This window comes from Bos mutus, chromosome 26 (assembly GCF_027580195.1).
Source record: "Bos mutus isolate GX-2022 chromosome 26, NWIPB_WYAK_1.1, whole genome shotgun sequence".
In the NCBI taxonomy this organism is placed as follows: Eukaryota; Metazoa; Chordata; class Mammalia; order Artiodactyla; family Bovidae; genus Bos; species Bos mutus.
The window spans coordinates 29851173-29870077 of NC_091642.1; the positions used below are offsets into that span (position 1 = coordinate 29851173).

An 18905-nucleotide genomic window follows, 5' to 3' on the forward strand; every position below is an offset into this window, starting at 1 on the left:
GATGGCGGGAACTGGAAGAGCAACCGTCCGCAGACCTCCCTCATACCCTTGCCCCCGCGACCCGGCCCCTTCTCAAGCCCTCTGCACGGTACCTGTCCCCAGGCCTCTCTGTTTTCTTTCCCGCTGCAGCAGGGACGGTACTACCGGGTCTCAGATGGCAGCGCGGGGGCGACGACCCCGGGGCTGGGGATGAGGGGAAACCTGGCCTAGCGGGCATGCAGCGCCTTGTCATGTCGGCGCCGCTGGCGACGGCGGCATGAGCTGTAGCTGGAGAAGTTGGATGCGTGGTTGCCGTCTTGCTGCTGGGACTCGGGGATGCTGTCGGAGCAGAGGTGGGCGGCACCCCTTCCCTCTTCATGGCGGTTCTCTCTCTTCGGAAGTGACTCCGGTGTGAGCGGGAAGGAACCTGAGGACCCACAGGGGGCGGGTCTTACTTGAAGCGACGCGTTCTTATTGGCCGGCACGGGGGTCATTCCAATAGTGGTGCAATAGAGAGCCGTAGCTTCTCAAGAGAAGGCAGGGTTTCGGGGGAGGGGGTGGGGAGGAGGGGAGGAACACTGCCCCCCCCCGTCACGTGCACGGGGTGGGGGGTGGGGCGCCTCGGCGGTCGGGCCGCGTCCGCTTTGGCGGGCATGTGGGGGCCGGAAGGCGCGGGATGCCAAGGGCGCTGCGGTAGCTGGCGATACCCGTCTTGAGGAAGGCGAGGGGCAAGATTTGCTGAAGCAAACCCGAGCCCAGCAGCTTCCCCCAATGAAGACTGCCAATAGTTGGGCTTCTTGTGTCACACAATTGTGCCTCAGAAATCCCCAGCTGTTCATTACATCGTTCTTTTAACATCTTAGGCCGAAGTGTGCTGATGCTGTCACCATTTCCTCAGTAGTCGGCACAACCCAATGTGAAGACTTGTTCATTGTGTGAGGGTTCTTGTTGAATGCTGGAGTGGCTCCTCTCTCTCTCTCTTTTTTTAAAAGAAGGAAAAAAACCTCATTGAAATAAAGACTTTTTATTACACAAACGCATTTTGTTTCTCAGTTGCTGTGATGAGTTATCCGTAAAGTCTCTGGAGCCAGATTCCGTGGAGATTTTTGAAAGGAACATAAGGTCAGCTTTCAATTACTCATGTTAAGTGTGGACTGCATAGATTAGTGAAAAGTGCCAGCAGTCTCCCATCCTTTGTAAGGGGTTTGTGCTTTGGAGGCTGTTAGCTAGGGTTTTCCCTACAAACTGAGAGGCTGGTCTGAGTGGCTCTGAGCTTCAGTTTCCACATCTATAAAATGGGCAATCTACTTTTCTGGGCAATTGCTTATAAAAATGATAAGCCAGGCAAAGTGCACAGCTCAGAGACTCTCATGTAGTAAGTACTGTGTGAATTAATGTTCTCTTGCCATTGTTCTTTAAACAGACTGTTTAACTTACTATAAAATCTTCCAGAGATCAGTCTGATATTGTTATAACTATTAACCAAAATATCAGTCTTAATGATGTTCAAGCCATAACTGTCAGGCCTGTTCAATCAATTGGATGGAACAAAATCTTAAATGACAATGAAGAATTTAGACAGGTATTTCCAGTTTATTGTACTGAGATTTAACTGCTTCTGTAGCTAAGCATGCCTAACTGGCCTGAAGTTCACCTCCTTCCCTCACCTGTTTTAGCCCTCAGGAGAAAGAATTAATGAGGAATAAAGTGGCCAACAGGGAGGGCAAAGTGGAGGGTAGAAGGTAAACTGAACATACAGGTCTCTCATTCATCCCCAAAGTATATATACACGGATACTAGGTAGTAGGGATGTAGGTCTCTCATTCATCCCCAAAGTATATATACATGGATACACTGAAATAAGGGGCATTTTTCTGCTCCCAGTATCTGAGAAGTTACTATACCTAGCATTGTTTCTTAGATGAAAAAGAATATAATAGATGCTCAAAATGTGTTGGATGGTTAGTGACATATATTTATTAAGGGTTTTTACACCTTATTTGCAACCTCTTGTATAACTGTGTTCTGAATGTTACGACACTAGCAAGTTCCTATTTCTGTAACTGCACATCTATAAAACATTTAATCGGATTCGTTTCATTGCATGCTCAGTCCGTAAAAAAGAGTAATGCATAAAAGCATGTTCTGCATGATCAATTAGTTGCTTTTCTTGGATTATAGTATTTGAATCATCCAGCTTCCAAGGTATCGCTTTAAAGGCTGTACTTACGCTACCAAACAATAGTTTTCGAATTTTCTTAATCTGAGCAACAGATTATGGAGTTAAGTGAGGCAAGAAATCCCTTGATCAATAAATGGAGATGGAGTCATAATAAAAACATAATTTTAAAAATCTCTTCTTAACAGGGAAGTAGTTATCTAAATCCTCAATAAGCATCAAGGCTCTTCTTTGTTTAAACTGTGTTTGAGAATGATGCAGATTTAGGTTGCAGGATGAAATATGCTCTACATATCAACCAGAACATCTGGGAGCTTCTGAAGCTCTTCCCCACTCCTGTAAATAGTGTTAGTCTTATTATGTGTTTTTAATCCCTTCTCTTACTTTGAATTTGTGTGGGTATATATCTCTATCTCTATGTACATAAATGGCCTGGAAGCTGTACTAAGTGAAAGATATTGCCGGTGAGGAGACCAGGGTAGAGAAAAATGGCTGGGGCGAGAGGATGATGAATAAAGTAGACAGGGCTGAATTAGAGACTTAAAACCTCAGCCAAGATTGGAAAAGTAAATGAAGAAATGAAGGCCAATGACCTTAAAAGACTAGTTTAAGATTTCTGTGGATGAGGAAACAAAGACCACAGGAAGGGAGTGGCTTCTAGGCATGAGGGTTCTATGGGGTACTCAGCACAATTTAGCACCCTGTATTGTTAAAGACAATAGAGGAGCACAGACCTTGGCCTTGATGAGAAGGGACGGGTCAGTCAGTCACAGAAACAATGTTACGTGCAAAACAGATCAAATCTGCTGGGAGCGTCAAGCCCAGCGTGGGAATCCTGAAAGGAGTGACAGTATAGCTGATGCCAGAGATACAAACAGTCACAAAAAGAGAAAACAATTTAGGGAGATGGGCTCATGAAGTACCTTTGCAGGCAGGGACTCTGAGAACAAAAGGTCAGTAAGTTACACAGAACGTTACTAACAAGCTGGGAACTCTTGATTCTACAGTAATGACACAGTTCTGCTCTAACATTGCTACACTCTGGAAGAAACCCCAAGGCTCTTATTGGAGGGTGCTCCAGGGTAGACTGAGAGACAAAGATGGGTTTGCTGCAGAACTGCCTGCTGGTGGCCAAGAATGTGTGTGTGGAGGGGAGGGTAGAGGGTGACCTGGGAAAGGGGATAAGGAGCAGACTCTGAAAAACAGGAAATAATTAACTTGAAAGCCTGACTGAAAAAGACCACGTGATGATCTGAAGGAGGGAAGGCAACCTCCAGCCTCTCAAGATCTGCAAATAGATGCCGAACTCAAAACTGCCCAACAAGTGCTTCGAAAAAGCACTGTGCTCAGTCACTCAGTCGTGTCTGACTCTTTGTGGCCCCATGGACTATAGCCCACCAGGCTCCTCTGTCCATGGGATTTTCCAGGCCAGAATACTGAAGTGGGGGTGCCATTTCCTATTTCAGGGGATCTACCTGACCCACTAGCTTGGTTTTAAAGGGCTGCTGGGAAAAAATCAAATGTAATATGATATCATGTCATGTCCTGAAACTTAAACTTCCTGAGAGTTAATTAGAAAAACTGCAGAAGCAGATCTAATGTTAAGGAAAGTTTCTTGTTATTTCATTACAGAATGGTGCAAGATACTATTTCCCACGCTTTAGAACATGAGTAACATATTTGTAATTTTTGACATACCTGAATGTTTCCTATATTAATATTTAACTAATATTTTTCTGTAAATCACTTTTTTTTAATGTATGCTATACTTAAAGTTTTATTAAGAGGCTAAATCTCCTGTTAAATGGTTTTTCCACAATTTAAAAAAAAAATTAGGGAATTCCCTGGCAGTTCAGTGGTTAGGAATCCGAACTTTCATTGCCAAGGGCCCAGGTTCAGTCCTTGGTTGGGGAGCTAAGATCCCACAAGCTGCATGGCATGGCCAAAAAATTAACAACAACAAAACACAGGAATTTAAAAATCCACAGGACAACCAGTTAAATTTGAATTACTTCTAAATCACTTTTTAAATGTAAACATTTATTTTAGAAGAAAACTTAAAAATCATTCTCCAACTTAGGACTAACTTTCCAAATGAAAGCTAATTCTAAAAACTAATAAATAATAACCAGAAAAAAGTCTCTATGTTTTATCTAGAGACATCTTGTTTACTAGTTTGGGAGGCATAGTTATCATTCATCTTATCTGAAAAATAAGAGACTGTAAATATTGGTTTGGAACTCCAGCCTGAATCAGGTATTTTTCACACTGGGTGAGCCACTCATTAGAGGGTTTTGAAATTGATGTAATGAGTCACAGGCCACATGAAAAAAGACAATGGAATAGAGAGTGCATACAGTGTAGGAGTATGTGTTTTTTCACAAGACTTTTACTTATTTCAGTTGCACGTATGTATTTTATATGGCAATGATGTAAAAGGTATTTCTGTGGCCCTACTGTGGGCAGTAGTGGAAACTTGTGAAAGTTGTTGCTGTAATCTGTATTCATATTTCACACTTCTGTGTATTAGTGAAATAGAACAGCAGAAGCTGCTTGGAGGGCAAAAGATAGGCTTTCTTTTGTCACTGCTGCTGGTGGGGGGGAGGGTGGAGAGACATAACTCGGGCTCCCCTTATGCCCTTTTAAGACCATATTTTCCAGGAGTGGGGGAGGCTTGAAGGAAGGCAGACTGTCTTTTCAAAGGAGAGTGCCTTTACCCTTCCCAGGCTATAAGAACTTCAAGATGGGGAGGAGTGGCTCAAGTGGCCCTATCAGATCCCTCCTTGTCTTCAGTAATCTTGAGACTGTGAGGAAGAAATAGGAGGAAAGGGAAAATGATACAAAAGAGGTAGAAGGACCTTATATACCTTGTCCAACTCATCTCTCATGTGAAACCCTACCACCCTGCAAAGAAGAGAGTCTCTTTGAGGATAATACATCTGATCTCATACTTTTGCAATGCTCTTCCCAGAATTCAACACGCCTGTGATGACCTGTAAGACCTTTCTTTATTGGATTATGACTTGCCTCTTCAGAGGCATTCTGCCACCACTGTTCCTTAAGCTGTAAACTTGCACAGCACCAAAGTACTGAACCCTCTATGCCAGGCATAACAAGATGGCCTCCTGAAGGAGCCATCTTTCATCACCTTCTTTTTAAACTTCCAAAGAGTTCTTTTGTAAAAGTATGGGGCAACATTGAAAAATCAAGAGATTTCACACAAAATTCTAGATTTCTGGCTCCAAGAAGTACAAAGAGGGGTCTCATATTTCTGTCTACAGAGCTTAGATAGGTACGTGAATCAGGTCAGTTCAAGGCCACCAAAGCCTGCTTGGCCACACAACATGGATGCTGAGGTAGCAATAAAATGGAGTAATTTAGCTGAACTCTCAACACTTGTGATGGCTTCCCAGGTGGCTCAGTGGTAAAGAATCTGCATGCCAATGCAGGAGATACTGGAGACGTGAGTTTGATCCCTGGGTCCAGAAGATCCCCTGGAGGAGGAATGGCAACCCTCTCCAGTATTCTTGTCTGGAGAATCCCATGGACTGGGAGCCTGGTAGACTATAGTCCTTGGAGTTGCAGAGTTGGACAGGACTGAGTATGCATGCACTCAACCCTTGTTAACAATATAAACTAGTATGGAACAATCTCTGAGATACCCTAAGTGAAAAATTGAGTTGCAGAACAGTGTATGCTACAGTGTATACATGTGCTATTGCTTGTATAAATAAAAAGAGTTATTTGTATGTATGTGCCAAGACTATCTCTGGAAGGATGCTGTGCTTTCCAAGTAACTTCCTAATGCAACATAGTATTCTACTCTATGCACTGGCCGGTAACTTAGTTAAGTTAGTTCCCTTACAGCCTTATATTACTGATCATGATGCAATGAACCTTTATACCTTTATACCTTTTATTCACCTTTGTGAACATAGAAGCATATCTCTATACATTGGGAAGGGAATTGCTGGGTCAAAGGACATGTATGTTTTATATTTTGATAGACAGCAGTCATTGGTACTTTTGAGTGTCTAACCTGAGCATAGGTAAAGAAGCTCATAACAGCAGTTGCCTCTGGATAGAGGTTTTCCCCTATTTGTGAAAATTATTTTATCAAGTGCGTATATTACTTTCCCGAAGAAACACATATCCCTATCTCTGCCTATCTATTTATCTATTATATCTATCATCTATCTATCACAAAATAAAAGGACCAATGGTTTTGGATGAAAAGTTACACTGTTACATTAATTGCTTTCCGTGAAGACTTCACCAGATGTCCTCCACTATTTCTCTTAGCTTCTGTTCATTTCTCCTTCATTTCCCTTCCACTTGCCACTGACACCCTTGTTCCTACCGCCTCTTTTGGAGGGCAATGTGGAGACCATTAAGTTACCTTCTCTGACCAGGGATTTGGTAGTAAAAACATTTGTGGTTGGGTTCTCAAACTCAAGGTGTCTTCAGTAGAACCTATTATCTTCCCTCCCTGACCTCCAGATTTAAGGTTCTCTCCTCCTGTATTTCTTATCTCAGTGGATGGTTTCATCATCTTCCCTCACCTGTCGCTGAAACCACAAACCTGGGAGTCCCACTAATCTCTCCCCTCTGTCACCCTCAGCTGCCACCTGTTATGTCATCAAATCAGTGATTTTGCCCTCTAAATATCACTTTGTCCTTTCTTAGCAAAAATAAAAAGGATGACAATGTAAAATATTTGAGCAGACATGAGGAAAACAGTGCTCTCATATATTGCTAGTGGGACTGTAAATTAATTTAGCCATAACCACACACACACACACCCCACACACATATCTGATTCTTTTTAGAACAAAGATATAGGCAAATACAAAGAATAATATTACAACATATTCACCATTCTGAACTCACAACTATTAAACAATTTTAATCTTTTACTTCTCTTTCCTGGTTTTCCTTAGTTTTCCTTTATTTTTTATAAGTCTTTATTGAATTTCTTACGCATTGCTTCCATTGTGTATGTTCTGACTTTTTGGCCACAAGTCATGTGGGATCTTAGCTCCCGGACCAGTGATCGAACCCACACTCCCTGGATTGGAAGGTGGAGAGTCCCGACAACTGGACTGCCAAACAAGTTCCTGGTTTTCTTTAATTTCATAATAAAACATTGTATGTTTTAAAAACATATAACATTATTTATGGGAGTAGGTAAGTCTTTTTTTATTGAGACTCCAGTTTAATTCTCTTCTCTCCTACTCCTTTTCAAGTCTGCAAGCCTCATATTCCTCATGTTTTCAGTTCAGTTCAGTTCAGTTCAGTCGTTCAGTCTTGTCCGACTCTTTGCGACCCCATGAACCGCAGCACGCCAGGTCTCCCTGTCCATCACCAACTCCCGGAGTTTACTCAGACTCATGTCCATTGAGTTGGTGATGCCATCTAACCATCTCATCCTCTGTCGTCCCCTTCTCCTCCTGCCTTCAATCTTTCCCAACATCAGGGTCTTTTTTTTTTTTTTTATGTAATCAAGTTTTATTAAAGTATAAAGGAGATAGAGAAAGATTCTGGCATAGACATCAGAAGGGGGCAGAAAGACTGCCCCCGCCCCCTGCCCCAGCTAGTCTTTAGCAGGCAGTTACATACCGACTAGCAGCCTGCTAATTAGACAAAGGAAATGTCTCAACTCTCAGAGAGTGGCACCAGGCCCGTCACCCACAACATGTGTCTTGAGATAACATTGGCACAAGGTGAGTCATCCTGGGCCTTAAATCAATTGACATGAATCTTGAAGAAAGGCAGATTTCCAAGCAAATGCTGCTGCTGCTGCTAAGTCGCTTCAGTCATGTCCGACTCTGTGGGACCCCATAGACGGCATCTCACCAGGCTCCCCCGTCCCTGGGATTCTCCAGGCAAGAACACTGGAGTGGGTTGCCATTTCCTTCTCCAACACGTGAAAGTGAAAAGTGAAAGTGAAGTCGCTCAGTTGTGTCCGACTCTTAGGGACCCCATGGACTGCAGCCTACCAGGCTCCTCCGTCCATTGGATTTTCCAGGCAAGAGTACTGGAGTGGGGTGCCATTGCCTTCTCCGATCAGGGTCTTTTCAAATGAGTCAGCTCTTTGCATCAGGTGGCCAAAATACTGGAGTTTCAGCTTCAACATCAGTCCTTCCAATGAACACCCAGGACTGATCTCCTTTAGAATGGACTGGTTGGATCTCCTTGCAGTCCAAGGGACTCTCAAGAGTCTTCTCCAACACCACAGTTCAAAAGCATCAATTCTTTGGCGCTCAGCTTTCTTTATACTTCAACTCTCACATCCATACATGACTACTGGAAAAACTACAGCCTTGACTAGATGGACCTTTGTTGGCAAAGTAACGTCTCTGCTTTTTAATATACTGTCTAGGTTGGTCATAACTTTCCTTCCAAGGAGTAAGCGTCTTTTAATTTCATGGCTGCAATCCCCATCTGCAGTGATTTTGGAGTCCAAAAAAATAAATAAAGTCAGCCACTGTTTCCCCTTCTATTTCCCATGAAGTGATGGGACCGGATGCCATGATCTTAGTTTTCGGAATGTTGAGCTTTAAGCCTACTTTTTCGCTCTCCTCTTTCACTTTCATCAAGAGGCTCTTTAGTTCTTGTTCACTTTCTGCCATACGGGTGGTATCATCTGCATATCTGAGGTCATTGATATACATGTATTTATATCTAGTCATAAAAATATAGAGGATTCTTTTGTATATGTTTAAAAATATGTACATTTTATTTGTTTGCAGTTCATATTTGTCCATTACAAACAATGTCTCATGGATATCTCTGTACATGTTTCTTTTTACCCACATGCAAGAATTTCTATGGGTTATATAATCAGAATGGAAATTGCTGGGTCATAGGGTATTTGCATTATCAAGTTTATTGTATGCTACCAAATTGCTTTCCATAAATGGCTGAATTAATTTACAGTCCCACTAGCAATATATGAAAGCACTGTTTTCCTCATGTCTGCTCAAATATTTGATATTGTCATCCCTTTTTTATTTTTGCTAATCTGAAGGGTGAAAATGATTTCTCACTGCTTTATTTTGCATTCTCTTAATTATTAGGTTGGATTTCTCTTCATAAATCTGGTAGTGGGGCATTAAGATTCTTTTGTTAGCTGCCTTTTCTATATTTCATCCACTTTATAAACTCATCTATTTTTCTTATTGTTTATAAAATTTTAAAATACATATTTTAAATACTCAAAAAATCCTTTCTATCCCCCCTGCTGCACCCCAATACAGGCCCTAATTGTCCTTTGCAAAGTATGTTGCAACAGCTTCCAGATTGGTCTTTCTGACTTGTATTTGCCCTTCTTCATTCCATCTTCCACACTGCAGCCTGAATCATCTTTCTAACAAGCACATCTGAGCAAGTCACTCCCAAATTCATTACTGATGGGGAAACGAAACAAAAACTAAAACATCACCATTCACAAAAGAATCACCAAACAAACCAATTTTAAAGGCTTACACTCTTTGGTATACTGTATAGGTACTCCATGATCCGATTCCTCTCTACCTGTGAGAGGCCATCACCCTGTTCTTCCCCATACATCTTACCCATTCAGAACAATTGGCCATTCTTTGAACACATCAGCCTCGCTCATGCTTCTTGGCTTTTGTGCACCCACCTGTACTGCAATCTTGTCCCCCTAGAAAAAACTTCTCTGACATCCCTAAAAAGACCTAGTTGCTCTTTGTTCAACTCTTATGTGCACTATGCATGCTGCCTTGCTTCAGTCATGTCCAACTCTTTGGGACCCAGGCTCCTCTGTCCATGGGATTCTCCAGGCAAGAACACTGGAGTGGGTTGCTGTGCCCTCCTCCAGGGACCTTCCCAATGCAGGGATCAAACTCATGTCTCTTACATCTCCTCATGGGCAGGTGGGTTCCTTACCACTAGCACCACCTGGGAAGCCCAAAAGAAGAGTGATTTTTTTCCAGGCCCCAGTTGCTTTAGACTTACCTGTAAGCTGGGAGCGTGTAGAGCAAAGCACCGAGCAGCATCTCACTCTCAGCAGCTCAACACAGCTTCTCTGCGCTCCGTGTCACAGTAACTCCACAATCCTCTTTATGACTTCACATTGAAATGATTTTTGTATGTATGTCTTCTCTCTAGACTGGAAGCTTTGATAGCACAGGGCTCTGTCTCTTGGTCTCAAGAGGCAGTGTATCAGAGTGGTTAGGAGTGTGGGCTCTGAAGCTAAACTGCCTGGGTTTGAATCTTAGCTCTTTACAGTTTGGGAAATTGCTTAGCTTCTCCATGTGTCAGATTCCTCATTTGTAAAGTAGGGATAATAATAGTACCTATCTCATCTGCTTTCATTAAATCAGTTAATAAAGTACTTATTAATAGCCAAAAGGTGGAAGCAAGTCAGGTGTTGACCTGAGTCTCCTGTATCTGCATTGCAGATTCTTGACCACAGAGCCACCAGGGAAACCCAAATAAATAATACATATATACATACATACACTTATACATATATACATACACTTATACATATATACATACATATACATATATATAAACACATACAATGGAATATTTTTCAGGCTTAAATAGGAAGGAAATTTCTGACATGTGCTACAACTTGTATTAACCTTGAAGACTATGCTCAAACAAACCAGTCATGAAAGAACAAATACTGTATAATTCCAATTATATGAGGTATCTGTGATAGTCAAATTCATAAAGACAGTAAAATGATGGTTACCAAGGGGTACCAAGAAGGGAGAATGAAGAGTTCATGTTTAATGGATATAGATTCCGTTTGGGAAGATGAAAAGTCTAGAGATGGACGATGGTGACGATTGCACTCCTGTGGTCATGTATGGATGTGAGAGTTGGACTGTGAAGAAGGCTGAGCACTGAAGAATTGATGCTTTTGAACTGTGGTGATGGAGAAGACTCCTGAGAGTCCCTTGGACTGCAAGGAGATCCAACCACTTCATTCTGAAGGAGATCAGCCCTGGGATTTCTTTGGAAGGAATGATGCTAAAGCTGAAACTCCAGTACTTTGGCCACCTCATGCGAAGAGTTGACTCATTGGAAAAGACTCTGATGCTGGGAGGGATTGGGGGCAAGAGGAGAAGGGGACGACAGAGGATGAGATGGTTGGATGGCATCACTGACTTGATGGACGTGAATCTGAGTGAACTCCGGGAGTTGGTGATGGACAGGGAGGCCTGGTGTGCTGCGATTCATGGGGTCGCAAAGAGGTGGACACGACTGAGTGACTGATCTGATCTGATCTGATCTGATGAACATACTTCATGCTACAGAACTGTGCACTTAAAAATGGTTAGGGAATTTCTTGGTGGTGTAGTGGTTAGGACTCCATACTTTCATTGCTGAGGGTCTGAGTTTGATCCTTGGTTGATGAACCAAGATCCTGTATGCCTCACAGCCAAAAAAAAAAGAAGAAGATTAAAATGGTAAATGTTATGTTATGTATACTTTGTTACAGTAAATGAAAAAAGTGCTTATAATGATGTCCAGTATATAGTGGGGGCTCAATAAAGGTTAATTCTGATTCTGTTTGTTAACAACACATTATTAATAATCATTCATTATTCTCACTGTCCTGAGCTATTGTATCCTCAAGTGGGGCTAGCTCCTGCAGCTGGGTCAGTTACCCATCTGTTTCCTGTCCAACCCTAACTTCCTCTGATTTCCTGACACAAGGCCAGTTTCTCAGAAGGAGATTTCTAGGGCAAGAGGATATACTTGGTGTAGGAGCCTTGCTAGCCTAGGTGACACTTGGGTATCCCCCAACTAAAATTTCAGGAGTAACACCCACTGTGTACTTAATCCTGGTTTGAGTCTTGGTCAGTAGTGACCCCTGCTTCCTCCCTTCTTTTCCCAGTTCATCTATCCCAGGCACCTAGCTGCTGCTGCTGCTGCTAAGTTAGCTTCAGTCATGTCCAACTCTGTGCGACCCCATAGATGGCAGCCCACTAGGCTCCCCTGTCCCTAGGATTCTCTAGGCAAAAACACTGGAGTGGGTTGCCATTTCCTTCTCCAATGCATGAAAGTGAAAATGAAGTCACTCAGTCGTGTCTAGCTACCATACCAGAAATAACTGGAGGCATTATAAAAATGTGCTGTGCTGTGCTTAGTTGCTCAGTTGTGTCCAGCTCTTTGTGACTTCATGGGCTGCAGCCCACCAGGCTCCTCTGTCCATAGGGATTCTCCACGCAAGAATACTGGAGTGGGTTGTCATGCCCTCCTCCAGGGGATCTTCCCAACCAAGGGATTGAACCCAAGTCTCCTGTGTTGCAGATGAATTCTTCACTGACTGAACCACCAGGGAAGCCCATTAGAAAAATACAGCACATTAAATGAATCTGAAAATATTCTTTGCACTTTAAAAACCTGTGCTAATTCCGCTCTAGTACTCTCCAAGCCACTCACCAAACCCATACTTTCCCTCTTCTCTTCACCCATGAAACAGCTTCAGTCTGAGGTCTTAACCTGTGGTAAACCCAAAGCATCCGTTCCAAGATTCCTCCAAAATCCAGTTTCCCATGCTGGGGCCTCAAATAGTCTTTAGCATAATGTTCTTTCTCTGAACTCTTTGAAGCACAAAATTCTCACTTTGTGTTCTTATGACCAGAACAGAAACAAAACTTTTCTGAGTAGATTGAAGCAGCTTTGTTTTTCTTTTTTAGAGCATAACCTAGAAATGCGAAGCCTGATTTTCTAGAGGCCCTTGAAGTGCTGCTGGCTTAGATCACAAATGAAAAATTCAGATGTAGACAGGTGTAAAAGTCAAGCACTCAGCCTGGGGGATTCTGGGTGGCTCCAATTCAGCAGAGCAAATGGCAAAACAACAGGTGTCCACAGATGTACTGACCCACAAGGCACTCATACTCAAAGCTCGCCTTGAGATTGAATTCTCTCATTGAAATCTGCCCCCTCAGTCTGACCCCCATCACCCTCTGCAGGGCTCTGGAAATTATGCATTCTGCTGGCCTTATGTTACAGGTACCAGGAGGTTATGTGTGACTCACCCAGGATTAGCGGGCTTTAGGACTCAAAGTTCTGACATTTTCAAGCTGTTTATTAGTCAGAGGACGTTGCAGCCTACCTACAGAGGTTGCATAATAATTAAAAACTATAGTTGGAACAAATGCTTATGGGTGACCACACAGGACAGAGACTTGCTGAATTGGGAACTCAATCTAGGGTCCTCAGAGCCTTAAAGAGTTGTCTTGAAATAAGACATCTGCAGGATGGGGAAGAAGGAATATGATGGAAAAAGAGAGTCAATATGACTTTCCCTAATTGGAGGATCAAAAATAGGGTTGGTAAACCTTGTAAATCAGGTATTCCACTTACTGTGTCTTAAGGTAGTCAGGAACTAGAGCCAGAAACTATTAAAGTAAAAACTTTATAAGCTTTGTACCACTCCACATCTGTTCTTATGGTTATTCTGTGTTTGTCTCTTGGTATGATAATGTGCAAGCATGCTCAGTTGCTCAGTCATGTCCAACTCTTTGTGACCTCACAGACTGTAACCTGCTAGGCTCCTCTGTCCATGGAATTTTCAGACAAGAATACTAGAATGGCTTGCCATTTCCTACACCAGGGGATCTTACACACGCATACGGTGGGAGGGAACAGTTCACCCAAGAAAAAACTGAGCTGAGCAGCAGCAATTTCATGTGTGAACAAAAGTTGCTTATAGCAACTCTGTCTGTAATAGAAAACTGGAAATAACCCAAGGGTCCATCAAGAGGGGATTGTTAAATATAGAGCAGCTTTACCATGGAATACGATTCAGCTATTAAAAAGAATGGAGAGGACAAACGTGCTGATATACAAAGATGCCTGAGATATGTTAAGTGAAAAAAGCAAAGCGCTAACAGTATACATAGGAGAAGGCGATGGCACCCCACTCCACTACTCTTGCCTAGAAAATCCCATGGACGGAGGAGCCTGGTGCGCTGCAGTCCATGGGGTCGCTAAGAGTTGGACACGACTGAGCGACTTCACTTTCACTTTTCACTTTCATGCATTGGAGAAGGAAATGGCAGCCCACTCCAGTGTTCTTGCCTGGAGAATCCCAGGGACGGGGGAGCCTGGTGGGCTGCCATCTATGGGGTCACACAGAGTCGGACACAACTGAAGCGACTTACCAGCAGCAACAGTATACATACATAAAATCCCATTTCTATATGGTGTTTCCTTATAAGGTGAGGCATATAATATGTATCTGCACTTTCTTGTATGTATACAGACAGTGTCTGGAAGGAAATTAAAAAGTTAATTGTGCCACTTCCCACCTCTGGGATTGAGAATTTAGGAGAGGTATTGGGGAATTATTGCTTTCAACTTTGTAATTTTTATTCTGTTTGAAAGTTTAAAAAATATTTATAATTAAAAAAAATTTTTTTAATCTTCTAAGGGTTTCAGCCAGGATAATTTCAGGATTTACAATTTTTGAAAAGCTGTCCTTCAGTTCTAATTTCAAATAGGAATGTGGACTTTAGTTTCCTGATTTCTTGTTCCTTCACCCAGGATGGTGGACAAAGCTGCAGTTGTTTTTTTTTTATTTTTTGGTGGCCCCATGGCATGTGGGATCTTAGTTCCCCAACCAATGATCAAACCCACACCCCCTGCATTGGAAGTGTGGAATCTTAACCACTGGACCTGCCAGGGAAGTCCCCAAATTGCAGTTTGAATATATATTCTTTTCAAGCACATGTGGAATATTTATGACCACGTTCTAAGTCACAGCAGGATTCAACAATATGCCAAGGAAATGATAGCATATAAACAACATTCGCTGTCTACAATGCAATAAAATTATAAATCAGTTACAACAGTACCATATTTAAGCAATAGTTAAATAACCAAATCAAAATGTAGTCTCATTCTAAATTCTCTAACAGTGATAACATAAAAGAAAAACTTCTATTAATGAATTTTCTCTGGTTTTTACCCTCACCCTTAATCATGATGATATTCACTGCTCCTAAGTTGAACTATGCTGTGACTAAATGAACAAGTCAGTTTATTTGTTTCTATCTCATCTCGTCCCATAAAAATTTGAAAGAGGTTCAGTTGCTTGAACTCAATTCTGAATATGGAGGAACTTTCCTTGTCGTTGGTTGTAATGTTAATATATTAAAGCCATAAAATTCCTCCAAGATCCTAACCCATGGTGACAGGCATGTTGAAGGATCCTGTTTTCCTCTGGAGAGAAGCCCACAGCTGCCAGTCACAATAAACTTTAGATACTGACATGGACAGATGCCCAAGATATATCTTATGTGAAAAAGAAAAACCAGTTATAAGACAATGTGTATTATATGTAGTATTAGATGATCTAATGTGGAAACCAGGGGTATGCCTGGTGTGCCAAGGAAGCAAAAACAATTTTCAAAAGAATATATATTTAGTTTAAAGTACTGAAATAGTCATTAAAGGGAAAAGAACAGCTTTGATCTCCATATGCTTGTTTTACTGGTTAGTATTTTTATTTTGAATGAAACGTGGGTGGGGTAGGGGACATCATAGTAACCCTTTTCAGGATTAGGGTTGCCTAAGTTCTACTGATAAATCTGGCCATGATTTAATAATATGATTTTGTAAAAATTTACATATATAGTAGATGTTCATCTATGCAGAAAAAGCAATCTGGATAAATACACTTAAATACACCTCTAATTAAAAGTGGTTATCTCTGAAGGATAGAGTTTTAATTTCCACATTACAGATTTCTGGAACTTTTAACATTTTTTACAGTGAGTAGGAATTCTTTTGCAATCAGGAAATAATGAAAATTGAAAGAACAAAATAAAACAAATTCATTTTAGGCAGCAGGCAGTTAGGGCTTGTCTGGAAATATCACTCATTAATTGTGTGCTTGTGTAGTCTTACTACCCGGTTTCAGCTCTGGAGACATTGCCGCCAAGTTCAGCCACAGAATCTTTCCCACAAGCACAACCTGAAAGCCCACCCTTATGCACTGCAGTTTCCCGTGACATCTTTGTGACCTTCCGCTGCCACCTCTGATCTCTGGCCACACTCTACTTGTCCCCCTGTCTAGCTTGGCTCAGTGGGAATTCATCTAACTGTTAAGAATCCCAATCTGTTTTTCTCTTTTCCAGCTTGGCTCAATCCCCCGGGATTGACATTACTGCAGACCTTCTAATGGAACCTTACTTCTTTTTCCTAGGTAAATAGGCCTTCTGGCCATTTTTGTGCATGATTCATAACTTTATGTAAATGTTCAGGCAAGCTGGATGAATGTAAATTGTGGACGTGATCCATTAAAGATATTGAGCACAATAAGTTCCTAAAGCTGCGCTTGAATGTGAAATGGTTGATACCAGGCAGAGGATGCTTGCCAGTTTCCTGACAGTCTAGGGATGAAGGATAAACCACTGCAAGAGAAGAGCAAGACAAGAGGTGGCTAGTTGGCAGTGAGGAGAGAACAGTTTGGGGAGGTGAGGATACTGAGTGGTGGTGAGGGGTTTTGACAGACGAGAGATTTCTCTGGGTGGAGAATTCATCAGGGTCTGAGCTTCCTGAAGACAAAGGCTATTACGGCCACCTGGGATTTACTGGGCTTTAGCTAATCCTGGGCTTGGAGACACACAGATTACCTGTCTGGCCTATTTCTGGGTGTGTCATACAGAGAACAAAACCCAGTAAAAGAGATGGGAGAGTAGAACTCCTTTGAGGTGGAAGGGTCCTTCTCCAAGGTGAAGCAGATGGCAAGTTACAGTAGGTAGGTCTTGCTTGATGGATAGCCAGCCACACAAAGACAGAGGCTCTGAGAAAGACTGGAGAAGGAAAGAAAGGGGACAGAAGCAGGCCAGTGAGCACTTCCAGTATTAGAAAGGAGTCAACAGCCAGGCCCAGACACCAAACCTGGAGACACCTGTATGATTCTTTCTTTTAATTAAAAAAAAAAAAAATTCTGGCTGTGCTCAGTCTTTGTTGTGGTGCATGGGCCTTCTCTAGCTGCAGTGCGCGGGTCTCTTGTTGAGGTGGCTTCTCTTCTTTTGGAGTACGAACTCGGGAGCTCATAGGCTCAGTAGTTGCCGGGATTTGGTGGGATCTTAGTTCCGCGACCAGAGATCGAACCCACATCCCCTGTACTGGAAGGTGAATTCTTAACCATCGAACCACCAGGGAAGTCCAACACCTGTATGATTCTTAACTATTGTGTGACTTCCCTAGTGTGGTATTTATGTTTTTCCATGTCAGTTTCTATGGTGATGAGCTATAAACCAGTAGCAGTAAAACAGCAAAAGCTTTAAAATGAAGTGGGTTTGTCTTTAGGGGCAGCAAGGATGTGGGGAGCTGGGGAGGCTGGCAAAGGTACCACCCCAAAGAGACAAAAGCCTGCTGGTCTCCTGGGTCCACTGTAAGATGGTGGAGAAAACCCAGACCTAACATTAAGCTTGTGCAAAGGAGGCCTTTAATTTTTTTAAAAAAGGCTTTCCCTGTGGGATTTTCTTGCCTCTACCCCATTTTACTTATCCCTCTATTGTGGCACTTATTTCACACTTCATAGGAGGAAATAACTCGCCCTGTGACTATTTGCTTTTATACACTTAGCTAGAATGAAAACATGTCTCACATGTTCCTATTTTATCAAGAGCCTTATATAGAACTGAGCATGTATCAGAGGCTCAATATATATATATATTCATTTTGTGAATTAAAAATCAGATCAGATCAGATCAGATCAGTTGCTCAGTTGTGTCCGACTCTTTGCGACCCCATGAATCGCAGCACACCAGGCCTCCCTGTCCATCACCAACTCCCAGAGTTCACCCAGACTCACGTCCATCGAATCAGTATGCCATCAAGCCATCTCATCCTCTGTCATCCCCTTCTCCTCTTGCCCCTAATCCCTCCCAGCATCAGAGTCTTTTCCAATGAGTCAACTCTTCGCATGAGGTGGCCAAAGTACTGGAGTTTCAGCTTTAGCATCATTCCTTCCAAAGAAATCCCAGGGCTGATCTCCTTCAGAATGGACTGGTTGGATCTCCTTGCAGTCCTTTTATACAGATATATAATGCATAAGTGTGTCCTTTTCGTTTACTATTTTTCTTTGTCTTTGCCCTCCCCCTCTTCTCATAGCCTCATGCATGTGTGCATGCTAAGTTGATTCAGTCGTGTCCAACCCTATGGACTGCAGCCCGCCAGGCTCCACTGTCCATGGGATTCTCCAGGCAAGAATACTGGAGTGGGTTGCCATGCCCTCCTCCAGGGGATCTTCCCAACTCAGCGATGGAATCTGAGTCTCTTATGCCTCCTGCATTGGCAGGCAGGTTCTTCACCACTAGCACCACCTGGGAAACCCCACATTTTTATGACCATATATTAATATTAGAACACACACACATACATGTCTTTTTGTGTCTGTCAACTGATGTTTTACAAACATTTAATTATGTCATTTGAAAAATTTTCTTTCCCTTGGTTTTCTTCCTCAACAATATCTCTTAGAAATCTACCAAGTAAACTTCTATAGGATGATCTTGTTATTTTTAATAGCTGCATAGTAGTATAGGTGTGGCTTTGTGATAATTCATCCAAGGTGCGGCTGTGCTAGAGACCTCAGCTTTCTTGAGTTGATTGCTCACATCTCTTCCCAGTTTGGAGTTCAGTGACACTAGGCTGGCCGCTTGAGATTGGGCAAGGTGGGATTACTTACGTGATAGGAATATGCAAAAGCTACAAATTAGGGCTTTTTCCAGTGGTT

At 42.3% G+C, this 18905-nt stretch overlaps 1 protein-coding gene across 4 annotated transcripts in view; it reads right to left on the minus strand.

Annotated features, from left to right (window-relative positions):
• Positions 1-454, minus strand: part of SLF2 (SMC5-SMC6 complex localization factor 2) — a 41245-nt gene extending 40791 nt beyond the window's left edge. The window contains exon 1 of one of the 4 annotated variants that reach the window (XM_070363823.1): positions 93-454. In XM_070363823.1, the coding sequence (XP_070219924.1) occupies positions 93-358 (266 nt within the window). In that variant the 5' untranslated portion in view covers positions 359-454. The remainder of the gene's footprint in view (positions 1-92) is intronic. The other 3 variants (XM_005888101.3, XM_070363825.1, XM_070363824.1) reach the window with 3 other exon arrangements.
• Positions 455-18905: the final 18451 nt, after the last annotated feature.